Here is a 19,002-nt window from a genome sequence, read left to right on the forward strand (position 1 = left end):
CAAATGCTGGCAAATGGGAGTAAATTAATTTAGGATGTCTGATTGGCATGGACGAGGTGGACTGAAGGGTCTGTTTTTGTGTTGTACAACTGCATGACTCTAGTTGCATTTTGTATCAGACTTTCAGATGTCAAAATGAGATTCTGTTTGGGGAGCAATGAGAGGCATCATCAATGGCGTTTTTTTTCTTCTCTCTAATCCCCCTCATTGACCACCAGTCCTCATTAACATTGAACTTCCTATTGTATCGTGGGATGAATTCCGGACGTGACAGTCTAAGCATGTACCTGATGACTCCAGCTCATCATTTGCTCCTGTGACTGCCATGTTGGATACTTAACACTAATTTTTTGGGCACCCCCCTGAGCAGCAGCTGGACACATACCACATCTGTGGTGCCACACTCCCCAGTCCATTGTGGAATGTCTCCAATGCACTTGCACAACACTGCTGTGCTTTGGAGCAAACTGCCAATTATTACTGAAGTGCTGTTGTAATGGCACTTTGTACATAGAATAAGGCACCCAGCTTCTTTGTTGGATCAGGCTGCATTTACTTGTACTTTGCCCACTCAGCCAATGCTGAAATGGTCATAGTGCTGTTGTCTTGCCTTGCTATTTATTGCTTACATACAGCCAGGCAACTGCTAACAGGTGGGTTGACATTGCTATGTCACACTCACACGTGCGCCATGTGCCAGCATCGTGTGGCAAAAGCACAGCATTGTGTGCACTGTCATGTCTTGAAGTCTTAATCCACACTGTCCAGGGAGGCATCAGTTGGGTTTCTGGTACAATAAGATAAGGACAGGCAAAGGGAAACAGCTGTAAAGTGAAGGTGAAACACACTTAGAAAACTCAACATTCCTTGTGACCTTGTGCATTAGTCTACAGTACGCAGTCTAACTCCCTGCTTGGCACAAGAACTGCTCACCATTTCATGCAGGCCAGTGGCTGTACTGTACTAGTGCCTGTGGCTTAACAGTGATATCTATTCATTGGAAAGATGATTCCCTGTTGTCAAAGTTGCAGTCACCTGTAACCTTGCTGTCCATAAACTTGTCAGTCCAGGTTTTGGATCAGATTTCCTTCCCGTATCAGGAACCAAATTGTCACTCCATTTCCGTTCAAAATTTCTTATTTCTTACAGAATTTAGATATAATTTCACAAAATTGTATGCAAAACCAGTCGTGCTACATTATCAACAAAATGTGAGGCTGGATGAACACAGCAGGCCAAGCAGCATCTCAGGAGCACAAAAGCTGACGTTTCGGGCCTAGACCCTTCATCAGAGAGGGGGATGGGGTGAGGGTTCTGGAATAAATAGGGAGAGAGGGGGAGGCGGACCGAAGACGGAGAGAAAAGAAGATAGGTGGAGAGAGTATAGGTGGGGAGGTAGGGAGGGGATAGGTCAGTCCAGGGAAGACGGACAGGTCAAGGAGGTGGGATGAGGTTAGTAGGTAGATGGGGGTGCAGCTTGGGGTGGGAGAAAGGGATGGGAGAGAGGAAGAACAGGTTAGGGAGGCGGAGACAGGTTGGACTGATTTTGGGATGCAGTGGGTGGAGTGGAGGAGCTGGGCTGGTTGTGTGGTGCAGTGGGGGGAGGGGACGAACTGGGCTGGTTTTGGGATGTGGCGGGGGAAGGGGAGATTTTGAAGCTGGTGAAGTCCACATTGATACCATTAGGCTGCAGGGTTCCCAGGCAGAATATGAGTTGCTGTTCCTGCAACCTTCGGGTGGCATCATTGTGGCACTGCAGGAGGCCCATGATGGACATGTCATCTAAAGAATGGGAGGGGGAGTGGAAATGGTTTGCAACTGGGAGGTGCAGTAGTTTGTTGCGAACTGAGCGGAGGTGTTCTGCAAAGCGGTCTCCAAGCCTCCGCTTGGTTTCCCCAATGTAGAGGAAGCCACACCGGGTACAGTGGATGCAGTATACCACATTGGCAGATGTGCAGGTGAACCTCTGCTTAATGTGGAATGTCATCTTGGGGCCTGGGATAGAGGTGAGGGGGGAGGTGTGGGGGCAAGTGTAGCATTTCCTGCGGTTGCAGGGGAAGGTGCCGGGTGTGGTGGGGTTGGAGGGCAGTGTGGAGCGAACAAGGGAGTCACGGAGAGAGTGGTCTCTCCGGAAAGCAGACAGGGGTGGGGTTGGAAAAATGTCTTGGGTGGTGGGGTCGGATTGTAGATGGCGGAAGTGTTGGAGGATGATGCGTTGTATCCGGATGTATGCGTTGTCTTCCGCCATCTACCTGTCTGCTTTCCGGAGAGACCACTCTCTCCGTGACTCCCTTGTTCACTCCACACTGCCCTCCAACCCCACCACACCCGGCACCTTCCCCTGCAACCGCAGGAAACGCTACACTTGCCCCCACACCTCCCCCCTCACCCCTATCCCAGGCCCCAAGATGACATTCCACATTAAGCAGAGGTTCACGTGCACATCTGCCAATGTGGTATACTGCATCCACTGTACCCGGTGTGGCTCCCTCTACATTGGGGAAACCAAGCGGAGGCTTGGAGACCGCTTTGCAGAACACCTCCGCTCAGTTCGCAACAAACTACTGAACCTCCCAGTCGCAAACCATTTCCACTCCCCCTCCCATTATTTAGATGACATGTCCATCATGTGCCTCCTGCAGTGCCACAATGATGCCACCCGAAGGTTGCAGGAACAGCAACTCATATTCCACCTGGGAACCCTGCAGCCTAATGGTATCAATGTGGACTTCACCAGTTTCAAAATCTCCCCTTCCCCAACTGCATCCCTAAACCAGCCCAGTTCGTCCCCTCCCCCCACTGCACCACACAACCAGCCCAGCTCCTCCACTCCACCCACTGCATCCCAAAACCAGTCCAACCTGTCTCCGCCTCCCTAACCTGTTCTTCCTCTCTCCCATCCCTTCCTCCCACCCCGAGCCGCACCCCCATCTACCTACTAACCTCATCCCACCTCCACCTACTAACCTCATCCCACCTCCTTGACCTGTCCGTCTTCCCTGGACTGACCTATCCCCTCCCTACCTCCCCACCTATACTCTCTCCACCTATCTTCTTTTCTCTCCATCTTCGGTCCGCCTCCCCCTCTCTCCCTATTTATTCCAGAACCCTCACCCCATCCCCCTCTCTGATGAAGCGTCTAGGCCCGAAACGTCAGCTTTTGTGCTCCTGAGATGCTGCTTGGCCTGCTGTGTTCATCCAGCCTCACATTTTATTATCTTGGATTCTCCAGCATCTGCAGTTCCCATTATCCGTGCTACATTATCCACATTCTAACTTGGCTTGAATTTTCTTTTGCGAGGCTGGAGGAAGGAGATATAAGTCGCTCAGGCCAAATCCATAGTATGATCCTTAAGCTATGGGTTATGTCACAAATTTACTTGCAGGACCAAGCATATATTACAGCATCTTTTCTGAAACTACTTGTTGCTTTTCCTTTTTTCAGTTAATTTTTTGTATGCATGATCCTGCATTTTGTTGACCATTTTTGCCACTGAATTTAAATGCATGGCTTTTTATAAGCCTTTTCTACTGACTATGTAACTGTAATGAAACTTTTACTGTATTTGTTAAGTAAGACCCTAAACCATTCAGTCTATCAATACACCAAAAATATTTTTTTTTTGTTTTGTTACTGTTTTGTAAAGGTCTGCAGCTGAAAATGACTTTTCTTTCATACAGTGTCTTTGCTTAAACGAAGAGGCTTTAGCCTGGTGTATAAAATGAAATTTAGACCTTCTTATCTAGTTTATAAGACCTTATGTTACTAGCCCGGGTTCCCACACTTCTATCTTCTTATTAATTTCTTGAAGTAATGGAATTTCTGATGCAACAAAACCATGTATTGTATTTTAATTGCTGTTTTAACATTGTAATATGTTTCAAGGCATTTCATGGTAGTGTAATCAGGCAAAATTGACAGGAAGCAGAGATTAAACAAAGAAACATCATGTTTTGCTTTATAGCCTCGGTATGATAGCATTGATTAGGAGATCAATAATGGTGTCTTTCTCATTCAATTCAAAAAGGGGAGGAAACTAGGCCAAGATAATTTTCAGACAAATCCTTGACACAATCATAAATCTTTATTCTGAAATATTTCTTTGTTCGATGATAGTTACTCCTCACAAATACTCAGATAAGGCATGGCCTTCGACTTGGAGTATGTTAGTTACGAAGAAAAGTTTGAAGAATGCCCTTTCTGCAATCTAGAACTCAGTGTAGCACTTTGATCATTATTTTGGATCCATTACTGAATCTCTTTAAAGTTTGGTAGTTTTCAGTTTGATTTGAGGAGCAGAAGCTAATAGTTTATACTGGATTGATGTGGCCAAAAATCAGTCTGAAACTCTATTGTGTAATGGCTTCAGCTGCATTAAAATAAGTACATTGCAAATGGGTCTTCTTTAAAACAGGACGATAGAGTGAAATAAAATTTTATTTATAAGTATCTGATTTTGAAAGATTGAGAAGTAAGCCTCCAATGTGATAATGTAGGGATTATTTGACCCACTCTGTAGCTCTTTGAGCAAAATTTAGGAACAACATACATTTTGAAATGAATAAAGCAATTCTTTGCAGCATTCAGTTGAATCTTGATAATGCATTTTTAATCTTTTTTTCAAAGCAGTCTTCAGGCAGTTTTTAAAATCCATTGCCTAGACAGTAAACTTTTGATGTAGGCGTTTAATTTGTGCAGAAGCAGCCTGGTTTGTATTTCTACAATTAAAGTTTCAAACAAGCAGTGTCTATAATGGTTGGTGTTCTCCTCCAAGATTTACTGCCTAAGCAATGATTGCAAAAAATATTCCTTTTTGCCATTTCCACTTGTATTCATTTAATCCTTATTAAATAAAATGTGAAATAACCTGAAGTATAAAATGTTTCATATTTTGAGATTGATATTTTGAGAATCTCAAATCTTCCCTAAATGCTTCTAAACCAGTGGAGTACTTTGAATTGTTGTTACTGTTGTAATATGGGAAGAAGTAGCAACTTATCTGTAGAGAGCAAGGTCCCATAAAGAGGCGTAAGGCTCTATCAGAGACAGCAATTGTTTTTAAGTTGATAGGCAGTACACCCAGTAAAGCCTTCTACTCTCCTTATAATCCACAGCATGTTTTATGCCCACCAGACCAGACATGAGCCTGCTTAATATCTAATTGAAACGATGGCATTCCCTCAGTGCCACACTTAACAGATAACTTGGATTATGTCCTCAAGGAGCCGTGACTATTTGAATTGGCTGAGTGTGCTGACACATCAATGCAATCTAGCACTTCAAGTCTGTAGACTTTTGTGAAAAAAATCCTGGTCTCTGGATTAGTTTCTCCACCCTGTGCCCAAGTCATGCACAACTTATTTGAGGCTAATAAATAGGTTAACTAAATAAAATATTTTAATAAGTACTTGGGAGAGACTACATTTTTGAAATAGTTCTCTAATTAAATAGGGCAGCACGGTGGCTCAGTGGTTAGCACTGCAGCCTCACAGCGCCAGGGACCCGGGTTCGATTCCCACCTCGGGCAACTGTCTGTGTGGAGTTTGCACGTTCTCCCTGTGTCTGTGTGGGTTTCCTCCGGGTGCTCCGGTTTCCTCCCACAGTCCAAAGATGTGCAGGTTAGGTGGATTGGCCGTGCTAAATTGCCTGTAGTGTTCAGGGGTGTGTGGGTTATAGGGGGATGGGTCTGGGTGGGATGCTTCAATGGGCAGTGTGGACTTGTTGGGCCGAAGGGCCTGTTTCCACACTGTAGGAAATCTAATCTAATCTAAATGCTCAAATTTCTTTTTATATTTAAGCTGAATTTACAGAGTGAGAGTGTATACTTTATCTTGGCCAAACAAAAATCCTATGATTGGCTGTTGATCTCTCCATAGTTCATTCTAGAAAATGACGCTGGTTTTCATTTATACCAGACAACCCCCACTATACCGCTTTATTACATAATTAAAGGCTAATGGAATGTTGGCCATTATCTCAAAAGGGATAGAATAAAAAGGGGTGCAAGTTTTATATTACAGTTATATAAAGTGCTGGCCAGACTCCTTTGAAAATGCAATGTTCAGTCTGGCTGTTGCACCTTAGGAACAAATATAGTTGCTTTAAAGGGGTGCAGTGCATATTCAGCTGAATAATACTGGGGCTTAAAGGTTTCTTAAAACTTCAATCTTATTTACATTATTGTAGTCAAAGACTGGCTTACATTGGCTTCTCTTCACATTCTGCATCATTGACTTTGATCTCTCCCCACCGCCATCCACACCCCCTGTCCCAAAAATGTATCCTTTCCCTGTCCTCTTTCCCATCGACAAACAATTTCTCGGCATGATAATCTGACATCGTTTTCCACTTTTACGTAAGCAACATTCAGATTCTCCTTATCAGAGCAACTTGAAAGCTCCATTATCTCTAAATGACATCCGGTGCCATCTGAGCAGAAACTTGCACCAAAAAAAAGGGTTGAAGTTGCTGCCACCAACTCCATTCTCTAACTAGAAAAGCTCTGCCACTCTCTCTAACAACTGTTTGGAATTGAACCAGCTGTTCTCAAACTTGGTGTCAATTTAACTGCGCGATGAGCTTCTGAATGCAGCGTCACATTATCACTAAGACTGTCTATTTTCAGCCCTCTAAAATTGTCTGAGTCCACCCAATGTCAGGTTATCTGCTGTTGGAACTCTCCTCTCTCCCTGTTTTGCTGGCAGGTTTGACTATTACTATGGTCAATCAGTTATGTGTTACCCTGCATAAATTTAAACAACACCAAATTCTGCCTGTGTCCTTATTCAAGCAAATTCTGTTTATCTTATCAACACTGTACTCCCTGAACTGCATTACTCCTGTCTAGCAGCACTTTAATTTTAAATTGTTCTTCCTTGATTTTAAATAGACAATAGACAATAGGTGCTGGGGTAGGCCATTCGGCCCTTCGAGCCAGCACCATTCATTATGATCATGGCTGATCATCCACAATCAGTATCCTGTTCCTGCCTTATCCCCATAACCCTTGATTCCACTATCTTTAAGAGCTTTATCTATCTCTTTCTTGAAACTATCCAGAGAGTTGGCCTCCACTGCCTTCTGGGGCAGAGTATTCCATATATCCACCACTCTCTGGGTGAAGAAGTTTCTCCTCAACTCTGTTCTAAATGGCCTACCTCTTATTTTTAAACTGTGTCCCCTGGTTCTGGACTCACCCATCAGCGGAAACATGCTTCCTGCCTCCAGAGTGTCCAATCCCTTAATAATCTTATACGCCTCAATCAGATCCCCTCTCATTCTTCTAAACTCAAGTGTATACAAGCCCAGTCGCTCCAATCTTTCAACAGATGATAGTCCCGCCATTCTGGGAATTGACCTCGTGAACCTACGCTGTACTCCCTCAATAGCAAGAATGTCCTTCCTCAAATTTGGAGACCAAACCTGCACACAGTACTCCAGGTGCAGTCTCACCAGGGCCCTGTACAGCTGCAGAAGGACCTGTTTGCTCCTATACTCAATTCCTCTTGTTATGAAGGCCAGCATGCTATTAGCTTTCTCCACTGCCTGCTGTACCTGCATGCTTACTTTCAATGACTGATGCACCTAGATCTCGTTGTACTTCCCCTTTAACTAACTTGACTCTATTTAGATAGTAATCTAAATATCTCTATCTTTGCTGTCTCTACTTGTATGACCTCCTCCAACTCACTGAGATATTTGGGCTCCTGTAATTAGCTTAATGAGTATCTCCAGTTTTTCGTTTCTCCACCATTCGTGGCTATTCTTTCAATTACTAAGGTCCAAAGCTACCTCACTTTTTATTTTAAAACAGCCTATCTTTGACTGTAATTATGGTCATCTGACTTAACATCTCCTTTTCTGGTTCTGCACCATATTTGTTTAATAATATACAATATACCTGTGTAACATCTAGGAATGTTTTGTTATTTTAAAAGTGCCATATAAATTCAATCTGGTGTTAATCTGTAAAGATAATTTGCATCATCATGAAGGGTGTAAACCCGAAACATCGACTTTCCTGCTCCTCTGCTGCCTGACCTGCTGTGTTCCTCCCTCTCCACGCTGTATTGACTCTGACTCCAGCATCTGCAGTTCTTGCTTTCTCCTGGTAGGTACTGGTGTGATCTGTGGTGACCATATCTTTAGCAAGTATTCGCTGTTTGAGGAACTTCAACTTGGAGTTGACTTGTCTGAACTGTGGGCTGTGGGACATTTAAGGGAACGGAGAGATACCTGGATGCTGATTCAGGAGGTAGTCACATTGCCCTAGTTGACATTACATTAAATTTGGCCCATGGTCAAGGACAGGAAGGTATGATTGCAAGTGACAAAAGTGTGTATATATAGCCAGAATTTAGCTTTGGAGAATCCTCTGCCAGTGCCCTTGCACACTAGGTGCATAGGTCTGGATGTCAGTGTGAACAATGGTATATGTTGCAGGGAGGATGAGTAAACTGATCACAACGCTATGGTCCAGAGCACCATTTAAGTAGGAGGAGGAAAGAGAAATGTAGAAATATGGGCAGCATAGTGGCTCAGTGGTTAGCGCAGGTACCTCATGGCTCCTAGGACTAGAGTTCGATTCCAGCCTTGGGTGACAGTCTGTGTAGAGTTTGCACGTTCTCCCTGTGCCTGCGTGGATGACCATTGTGTGCTCTGTTTTCTCCTACAGTCAAGAAATTAGGTGGATTGGCCATGGTAAATGTGGGGTTATGGGGATAGGTTGGTGGGCTGGTTCTGGGTGCGATCCTGTTTGGAGGGTTGGTGCAGACTCGATGGGCTGAATAGTCCCTTTTTGCACTTCTGTGATCCGAGAAGTAATCAGACATAGTACAGTGAAGGGAATAAATACTGTTTTCTGTAGCAAATACTGCCTTACCTCCCCTGTGCCAAGGCTTAGGTCATCTCTACTGAACTGGAAGAGGGGCTTTGAGTGAGAAGGGAAGGATCCAGTTGTTATGACCCACGTTGGTACCACTGATAGTGATAGGTCTAGGAAAGGGGTTCGAATTAAAGATTATGAGCAGCTCTGGGCCAAACTAAAAAAGTAGATCTGAAAATGTAATAATCTTCCAATTACTACCTAAGTCACATACAGACTGGTGTTAGGTAAATAAGATTAGAGAGGTCAATGCGTGCTGTTGGAGATTGACTTGGGAGAATTCGGGATCCGTTTCATGGAGCACTGGTGCCAATACAGGGGGAAGAAAAAGCTGTTCTCTTCATTAAGGTTTCATTTGAATTGTGCTGGGATCAGTGTCCTGGACTAAATTTGATCTAATTTCAACTGTAGGCCTCAACATTATTTAGATAGGGAGAGGAAAGAGAAATATAGAAATATGGGTGGCGTAGTGGTTGGTGCTGCTGCCTCACAGCTCCAGGGACTCCGGTTTGATTCCAGTCTCCTCTTGTAGATAGGGCTTTAAAATAATTAGTAAGGGGAAGGATTCAGTTAAAGGGAAATTTGAAACATCAAAAAGAAAAAGGGGAATAGTGATGCAGCGTAGTGAAGCTGCAGACAGTATTTAAATGTGGCAGGAAGGGGTAGAAAATACACTCAAAAGAGTGCAGTAGAAATTAGAACCAGAGATTTAAAAAGTCCATGCTTAGACTTCTTATCTGACTGCCTGCAGCATTTGTAACAAGATAAATGAGTTGACCACACAAATAAAAATAAACAAATATGTCTTGATTATGGAGCCATTATGGAGAAATGATTTCAGGGTGACCAATACTGGGATCTCGGTATTCATGGATATTTGATGTTCCAGAAGATTAGGCAAGAAGGCAGAGGACCTGTGGTAATTTTATTAATGAAGAAAGATATTAGTGCAATGTGAATAGTGATATAAGTACTAGATAATGATGTGGAATCAGTTTGCATTGAAATAAGGAATGGCAAGTGTGTGTAGTCACAATTGGGCACTGCCTATAAGTCTCTGAGGCATTGTCTCCCTTTTGGACAAAGTATAAAACAAATTATGAAGACATGTAAGAAGGGCACTATAACTGTCTTTGGCGATTTTAATCTGCATATTGACCAGACAAATCAGATGCGCAGGGGTAACATGGATTTCTAGAGCACATCAGGGATTGTTTCTTAGGTTCTACAATGCACTACTTTACTTGACATTAAATATCCTGTTTACAATAATGGGCAATGAGGTAGGATTAATAAGCGATCTTGTGGTCAAGGATCCTCGTGGGAGGAGCATCACAATGCGGTAGAATTTTAAATTCAGTTTGAGGGTGTACAACTTGAATTTCTCAGCCCTCCAATTGAGGGCAAATGCAGGGCATAAGGAAAGAGTTGTCTAAAGCAGACTGGGAAAAGAGTGGCAGGCATTTAAGCATGTATTTTGTATTGTTCCACAAAATTTCATTCAAGTCAAAAAGAAGGTTTTGATGAGAATGATGAACCATAATAACAGTGGTCAAAAAAAAACATTCAATCAAAAATGAAAGCATACAAAGCAGTTAAAAACTAATGGTAGCCTAGTGGATTGCTATATTTTTTAGGAACTGTTATGGACCAGACCAAACTCCTTCAAACTATTCAGAAGGAAGTGTAGACCCTAGCTTTTTCTTACTTTTAAAGGTAAATGTGAGGTGTTGTGTTCTAGATGCAATTTGATTGGTCAAACTACCAGATTTAAAACAAAACACACTTTATTCATTCACTGTAGTTAAAATACAATAAAAGAAAGAAGGAATTAGAGAAGGTAATAGAACAATGGATATAGTACTTATTACTAATTAACTATTCTAATATAGCAAGATCCCATAAACACACACTTGGCAAAAGGTAAATTCAGAAAGCAGATTGTCTCAATCCAGGAGAAATGAACATCAAAAGACAAGTCTGAGACAGAGAGAGAACTCCAGATTTCAGCTGTAGCAAAGAGACAAGTGGCAGCTTTTCACAGCCCTCGCATCTTCTGAAAACTGAAGTAGGGATCCTGGTTCTGTGGGAGTTTGACCACACTCCTTCAGGCCTTCTATTGTTACAACTTTAAATAAAAATCCAAGGCCTCACAAGCTGTTTACTCTAGTGGTTCTGGTAGACTGCTCACCTCTGCCTTAAAACTGCTCTTCAAATAAAAAGAAACAGGTCAAAATAGCCTCTTAAAACCAGCAGCAGATGACTAAAGGAATAAAAAATGAGAAAATTGATTATGGAGGTAAATTGGCAAGAGATATGAAAATAAATAACAAAAGCTTCTATGGGTATAGAAAATGAAGGTGTAGCTAAAGTAAGTGTGGGACCTTTGGAGGATGCGCCCTGGGAAAAGCACAAAAATGGCAGATAATATAAGCCAAGAGATAACAGGGTGTGCAGCTGGCTGAATGCAGCAGGCCGAGCAGGAAAGCTGACATTTTGGATCTGGACCCTTCAGAAATGGGAGAAGGAAGGGAATTCTGAAATAGAGAGAGAGAGGGTGAGGCAGACAGAAGATGGACAAAGGAGAAGATGAGTGGAGAGGAGACCGACAGGTCAAAGAGGTGGGGTTTGAGCCAGTAAAGGTGAATGCAGGTGGGGAATTAAGGACAGGGATTGGTCAGTCCAGGGAGGATGGACAGGTCAAGGTGGCAGGATGAGCTTAGTGGGTAGGAGATGGAGGTGGGACTTGAGGTGGAAGGAATGGTTAGGGAGGCGGGGACGAGCTGGGCTGGTTTTGGGATGCGGTCGGGGGAGATCAGATTCTGAAGCTTGTGAAGTCCGCATTGCTACCCTTGGGCTGCAGGGTTCTCAAGCGAAATATGAGATGCTGTTCCTGTAGCATTCGGGTGGCATCATTGTGCCAATGCAAGAGGCCCAGGATGGACATGTTGTCTAAGGAGTGGGAAGGGGAGTTGAAATGGTTCGTGACTGGAAGGTGTAGTTGCTTGTTGCAAACCCAGTGTAGGTGTTCAGCAAAGCAGCCTCCAAGCCTCCGCTTGGTTTCCCCGATAAAGAGGCCACAACGGGAACAGCGGATTGACTATACCACATGAGCAGATGTGCAGGCGAACATCTGTTTGATGTGGAAGGTCTTCTCTGGGCCTGGAATGGGGGTGAGGGGGTAGGTGTAGGAGCAGAAGTGGTGGGGCTGGAGGGGAGTGTGGAGCGGACACAGCAGTCACAGAAAGAGTGGTTCCCTCCGGAAAGCAGTTAAGGGTGGGGAGGGAAAAATGCCTTTGGTAGTGGAGTCAGATTGTAGATGGCAGAATTGTTGGAGGATGATGCGTTAGATTTGGACGTTGGTGGGGTTGTACGTGAGGATGAGGTGGATTCTGTATTGGTTGTTCTTGCGGGTAGAGGGTGTGAGGGATGAATCGCAGGAAATGCGAGAGACACAGTCGAGGGCATTTTCGACCACTGTAGAGGGGAAGTTGCAGTCCTTGAAAAACAAGGACATCTGGGATGTCTGGGAGTGGAATGCCTCATCTCGGGAGCAGATGCGGCAGAAACAAAGGAGTTGGGAATAGGGGATGGCCTTTTTGCAGGAAGATGGGTGGGAGGAGATGTATTCTATGTAGCTGTGGGAGCCGGTAGGCTTGAAATGGATATTGGTTTCCAGATGGATGCCAGAGATGGAGACATAGAGGTCCAGGAAGAAGAGGAAGGTATCAGAGATGGTCCAGGTGAACTTAAGGTTGGGGTGGAAGGTGTTAGTGAAGTGGATGAACTGTTCGTGCTCCTTGTGGGAGCTTGAGGCGTTACCGATTCAGTCATGGGTGTAAGGGAGGAAGAGGTGGAGGATAGGGCCAGTGTAGCGTTGGAAGAAGGATTGTTCCACGTAGCCTACAAAGAGGCAGGCACAGCGTTGGCCCATGCGGGTAGGCATGGCCACCCCCTTTGTCTGTAGGAAGTGGGAGGAATTGAAAGAGAAGTTATTGAGGGTGAGGACGAGTTTGGCTGAGCAGATGAGGGTGTCAGTGTGCCACAATGATGCCACCTGAAAGCTGCAGATACGGCAGAGACAGCATCTCATATTTCACTTGGGAACCCTGCAGCCCAAGGGTATCAGTGTGAACTTCACAAGCTTCAAAATCTCCCCTCCCCCGACCGCATCCCAAAACCAGCCCAACGCATGCCTGTCTCCCTAACCATTCCTCCCACCTCAAACTGCACTCCCATCTCCTATCCACTAAGCTCATCCCGCCACCTTGACCTATCCGTCCTCCCTGGACCGACCTATCCCCTCCCTAACTCCCCACATACACTCTCACCTTCACTGGTTCCAACCTCACCTCTTTGACCTCTCTGTCTCCTTTCCACCCATCTTCTCCTTTTTCCATCTTCTATTTGCCTCCCCCTCTCTCCCTATTTATTTCAGAATCTCCTTCCCCTCCCCCATTTCTGAAGTAGGGTCTCGACCTGAGACATCAGCTTTCCTGCTTCTCTGATGCTGCTTGCCCTGCTGTGTTCATCCAACTCTAAACCTTGTTATCTCAGATTCTCCAGCATCAGTAGTTCCTACTATTTAGATAATATAAGCCAGTAGCTTTGCACTAGTCTTCACAGTGGAGCGCACAAATACATCCCAAAGATAACAGTTAAGCAAGATGCTAATGAAAGGAAAGATCTTGTAACATCCCTTATCAAAAGGGACAAAGAACTAGTCCCATAATAAAATGCTAAGACTAGAGGTTATAGTCTCATGAAGAAATGCCAGCTTAAGACTCGGATGAGGAGAAACGTTTTCTTTTGAGCGTTGTGTGGGCAGAGTCCTTGTGTATATTCATATACATGTACATATGAATTTAGAAAAGCAAGATCTGATTAGGGATAGTCAACATGGCCTTGTGCATGGGAAATTGTGTCTCACTAACTTGATTGAGTTTTTTTTAAAGAGATGATAATGCAGATTGATGAAGGCAGAGTGGTAGCCGATGTCTATATGGACTTCAAGGCATTTGACAGGGTTCCACATAGTAGACTCGTTAGCAGGGTTAGATCACATGGAATACAGCGTTCGCTGGTGAATTGGATACAAAATTGGTTCAAGGTTAGGAAACCGAGGGTGGTCTGGAGGCCTGTGACCGACAGTGTGCCTCAAGAATCAGTGCTGGGACCACTGCTCTTAAACTTTTGTGATTGTTTGGATGTGAGCATGGAAAGTATGGTTCATAAATTTGCAGATGATGCCAGAATTGGTGGTGTAGTGAACAATGAAGAATGTTATCTCCGTATACAACAGGACCTTGATCAGATGGACCAATGGGGTGAGGTGTGGCAGACGTGAGTTTAGATGTATGAAGTGTTGCATTTTGGCAAGGCAAATCAGGACAAGACTTAAGACAGTTCGCCATTGAATTATACAATCCCTACAGTGTGGAAGCAGAGCTCTTGGCCCATTGATTCCACAATGATCCTCTGACGCTACCCCTGTGGCCCTGAATTTCCCATGGCTTGTCCATCTAGCCCTCACACGCCTGGACACTGGGCAGTTTGGCCTGGTCGGTCCACCTGGCTGGCACATCTTTGGACTGTGGAAAGAGGCTGGGACCCCCGGGGGAAGCCCACACAGACATGGAGAGAATGTGCTGACTCCACGCAGACAGTTGTCCAAGGCTGGAATCAAACCTGGGTCCCTGGTGCTGTGAGGTGGCTGCAGCTAACTGCTTAACTGTCCTAATGGTGGGACCCTGGGGAGTGTAGCTGAACAAAGAGACCTTGCAGTGCAGGTGCATGATTCCTTGAAAGTGGAGTTGCAGTTAGACAAAGTTGTGAAAAAGGTGTTTGGTATGCAAGCCTTTATCGTCAGTGCATTGAGTTTTGGACTTGTGATGTCATGTTGTGGCTGTACAGGATATTGGTTAGGCTCCTTGTAGAATACGGTGTTCAGTTCTGGTCTCCCTGCTGTAGGAAAGATGTTGTTAAACTTGTGAGTTCAAAAAAGATTTACAAGGATGTTGCCAGGATCGGATAGTTTGAGCTATTGAGAGAGGCTGAATAGGCTGGGTCTTTTGTCCCTGGATTTTGGAGGCTGAGGGATGACCACCTAGAGGTTTATAAAATCATGATGGGCAGGGGATAGGGTGAATAGCTGAGGTCTTTTTCCCGCGGTAAGAGAGTCTTAAACTAGAGGGCATCGATTTTAAGGTGAGGGGAAAGATTTAATGGGGACCTAAGGGCAACTTTTTCACACGTAGGTGGTGGTGTCTGTGGAGAACAAGCTGCCAGAGAAAGTGGTGGGGTTGGGTACAATTACAACATGGAAAAGGCACCCGGATGTGTGCGTGAATAGAAAGGTAAATGAGCCAAAAGATGGCAAATGGACTAGATTAGTTTAGGATATCTGGCCAATATGGATGATTTGAGCCGAAAGGTCTGTTTCCATTTCTGTGTAACTCTGATTCTAAATAAGAGACTAACTGCACCGTAGTATTATTGCTCATTTATACTTATAATAGCTGTTCTATATTTTTAACCAGAAACACATTCAGTACATCATTTTAATTCTTCATTTAAATCATTCCTCTTCTAAATTATATCACTGCACGTTGTGTATCCTGTGCTCATGCTTCAGCTGGTATGGCTTAGATGCAACCCGGAGCAATGGAGGAGCAACTATTACCCTCTTGTGGCAATAGGATCAAATTCCACATTATTAATTTAGCAGTACAATTTATACATGTACTGTTCTATGTTCTATGATAATAATATGTGCAATTTCTTAATGTACATAATATGTTTCATTTGAATTTGGATGTTGACTCTTTGCTAATGTTTGATGTGAAATCATTTTTGTCCAGAATGTTACGTTAAACATTATAAACATCTGGCATGTTTCTTTGTTTTCCTGGTAATGCCACCCCCACAAAAAAAATAGTCCTCGAGTGACTAAGTAGAATTATAATGGTTAACATTGTGACCAACCTATTAATCATATTGAAATAGAATTAGCTTTATTATCATCTCTTTTCACACCTGTCTCCAGTTGATTTGATTTAGTGAAGGACAGGACAAGCAGTTTTCGAATATCTGCAACTAACTTGCCTAATTTTATCAGCCTTGGCTCAGTGGTAACATTTTTGGCTGAGACACGTTAGCTTCAAATCCTATTGCAGAGACCTGAGCGCACAACTTGGATTAACACCTTAGTACAATACTGAAGGAGTTTTGCATTGATAAAGATGCCACCTTTTGAATGAGATGTCAGCTCAGAAAAATGACTAACTTTTTGTGTGAAAAGCACTTTAATATGGTGGATTGGGATAAGGAAGAATGATGTGAGATTGGCATTAATATATAGCCTTCCTCATATCACTATGCAGCAATGAAACATTTATGAAATGTAGTCACTGTCATAGGAAGTGCAGCAACCTCCCACAATCAGTAATAATAATTTGATAATCATGTTTTTTATGTTGATTGAGTGATAAATACTGATTAGGACCCTGGGGATAACTGCTGCTGTTCTACTAAATAGTGCCCTTTGATCTCTCATGTCCAGCTGAGAGAGCTAAAGCACCCTTGGGTTTAGCATTTCAGCTAAAAGATTTGACCCCCCAAAATGCACCCCTCTCTCAGTAGTGCACGAGAATGCCAGCCTCCATTTTTCTTATGCTTTAGTCAAGGAGTGAGACTTGAACGCACAATCTTCTGATTCAGACACAAGGTTGTTGCTGACTGGCTTCCAGCTGACACTTAATTGAAGTTAGCACATAAAATCATGGTGGCATGTTGCACTTCTAGATTTAGTTATGCATCCCTTCTCTACCATGAAAATTTTGTTACATTTTATGTTGCTGTTACAAGTTTCATTTTGTTTTATGAACTGCTGGTGATAATAATGTTTCTACTGCATCTACATTGCTCCCTTCAGCAACATAAGTTTGTTTCTACACTTCATTCGTTCATAGAATGTGAGCATCATTGGCTAGCCCAGCAGTTATTGCTCATCTCTACTTGGAATTGGTCATAATGCACTGCTGTCTTGAAGTGCTACAGTCCTTCGGGTATAGGGACATCCACAGTGTTTGTTAGGAATGGAATTCCAGGGATTTTGACCATGTGCCATTGAAGGAGCAGTGATACCGTTCCAAATCAGGATGGTATGTGGCTTGGAGGGGAACTTGCGGACTGTGGTGTTCCCATGCATCTTGCTACCCATGTCCTTCTCGGTGCCAAAAGTTGCAGGTTTGGACCGTGCAGTCAAATGAACCATGGTGAGCTATTCCATTGCATCTTGTAGATTGTGGGCACTGCTGTCACTGTTTCAGTGATGAAGGGAATGGATGTTGAAGATTGTGCAATATTGCACAATGTCAGACTTCCAATGTTATTGGAGCTGCCCTCTTCCAAGAAAATTAAGACTGTTCCATCACATTACTGATCTGTGTTTGCATATAAGGTACAAGCATTAAGGAGACAAGAAGTGAGTCGCATGCAACAGAATTCACAGTGCTTGATCTTCTCCTGCAGCTATGGTATTTACATGGCTCGCCTAGTTCAGTTTCTGGTCAATGTAACCCCCAGAAGGAAGTTGGTGGGAATTTCAGCAATGGAAAGGGCAATTGAATTTCCAGTGGCAACTGTTAGATTAATGGTTAGATTCTCTCTTACTAGAGATGATCATTACCTGACGCTTAGTACTTAGCAGTCCAAGCCTGACAGCATTTGGCATATCTCAGTAAAACTTCCCTTGATCCCCCTCTGTCTTTGAGTTAAATTGCTTTTCTGATATTTCGTACAGCACGAGTTGCCTTGAGCTAAATACTGGGAAGACTAAAGCCATTGTTTTCATCACATCACTAACTCCGTACTGAGCCACCAACTATGATCCTCTACCTTGCAATTGACTGAAGCTGCTTACAACTTTGATGCCATAATGGCCCCAAGATGACCTTTCACTACGCATCCCTCTCTTAATCTTTAAAAACATGCTTTCCACTGTCATGTTACATAACCCCACCCCAATTTCAACTCATTGTTGTTGAAACTTTCATCTATGCCTTTGCCACCTCTGAACTGGACTTTTCCTGTATGCCCTTGCCAGACTCCCATGTTCTGCCCTCTGTAAACCTGATGTCAACCAGAGCTCTGACGCTAGTACTAACTCCCTAACTGCTGTTCACCATCTTTACTATATGTTAGCTTCTGCATCAGCAGCTTCCTGTTTTAACAATAGCAACTCTTTTTTGTTTTAAAATGCTCCCACAGCCTTGCCCCTTTCTATCACTTTTCTAGATTTCCAATCCTTCAAGCTACATGTTCATCTACTTTCAGCCTTATGTATCACAGTTTTATTTGTTCTGCTGAGTCGGCAAGCTGCCTTGGCCTTGAACTCCTGAATTCCTTTCCAAATCGTTTCCTGTCTCCTTTTACAAAGATCCTTAAAGTCCAAATGCATTTGTTCAAACTTATGGGTAACCGATCTGCAGCTTGATATAAAGTTTATTTTTTGCTAGGGCTCTTGTGTAGTCCCTTGGGAGGTAGCATGTATCATATAACTCCTCTGACAATTTTGTGTTGTTTCTATGGGTGTGATAGGAAGTTGTATTTATACTGGATGGTGGAATCTTGCTACAAATGCTTTTTCTTTTCTAGTGGTTGAATGGGGAGATGATGTAAAAGCAATTACTGAAGATGAAGCCATGGTCTTAGTGAATCATCAGGCAACAGGTGATGTCTGCACCCTCATGATGTGCCTTCAAGACAAAGGAACGGTAGGGTCTGCAATTTTCTAACTGTTTGTCTTTGCATACAAGTCCAAAGTAGACACAGTGGATATCTTTTGAGTATTGTTTATTGATTCTAGTTCACATATTTAATGTGTCCAGCCAAAATGAATTCGCTGCTTACCCGAATTATGCCACTTCCAGTACTGTATATGTTATTTGAAGAGGTATACTGTTTAAAAATACAACTTTTGTTGTCCTATGCACTGCATTGCATGGCAAATAATAATTAAAGCATGCATCCTCCTTGCATTTCATGTTTACTCCATATCGTAGTGTTGCTGGGTCATTCTGAAGAGCAAAGGTGAAATGGTAAAGTAGTTTATATC

General features: G+C 43.4%; 1 protein-coding gene across 8 annotated transcripts in view; it reads left to right on the forward strand.

The window, feature by feature from the left end:
- lpgat1 (lysophosphatidylglycerol acyltransferase 1) overlaps window positions 1-19,002 on the forward strand; it is a 116,376-nt gene that overhangs the window by 18,646 nt on the left and 78,728 nt on the right. For all 8 annotated transcript variants that reach the window (XM_048536251.2, XM_048536254.2, XM_048536255.2 and 5 more), the window contains exon 4: window positions 18,543-18,661. In XM_048536251.2, the coding sequence (XP_048392208.1) occupies window positions 18,543-18,661 (119 nt within the window). The remainder of the gene's footprint in view (window positions 1-18,542; window positions 18,662-19,002) is intronic.

The sequence above is a fragment of the Stegostoma tigrinum genome, chromosome 9 (assembly GCF_030684315.1).
Source record: "Stegostoma tigrinum isolate sSteTig4 chromosome 9, sSteTig4.hap1, whole genome shotgun sequence".
Taxonomy (NCBI): Eukaryota; Metazoa; Chordata; class Chondrichthyes; order Orectolobiformes; family Stegostomatidae; genus Stegostoma; species Stegostoma tigrinum.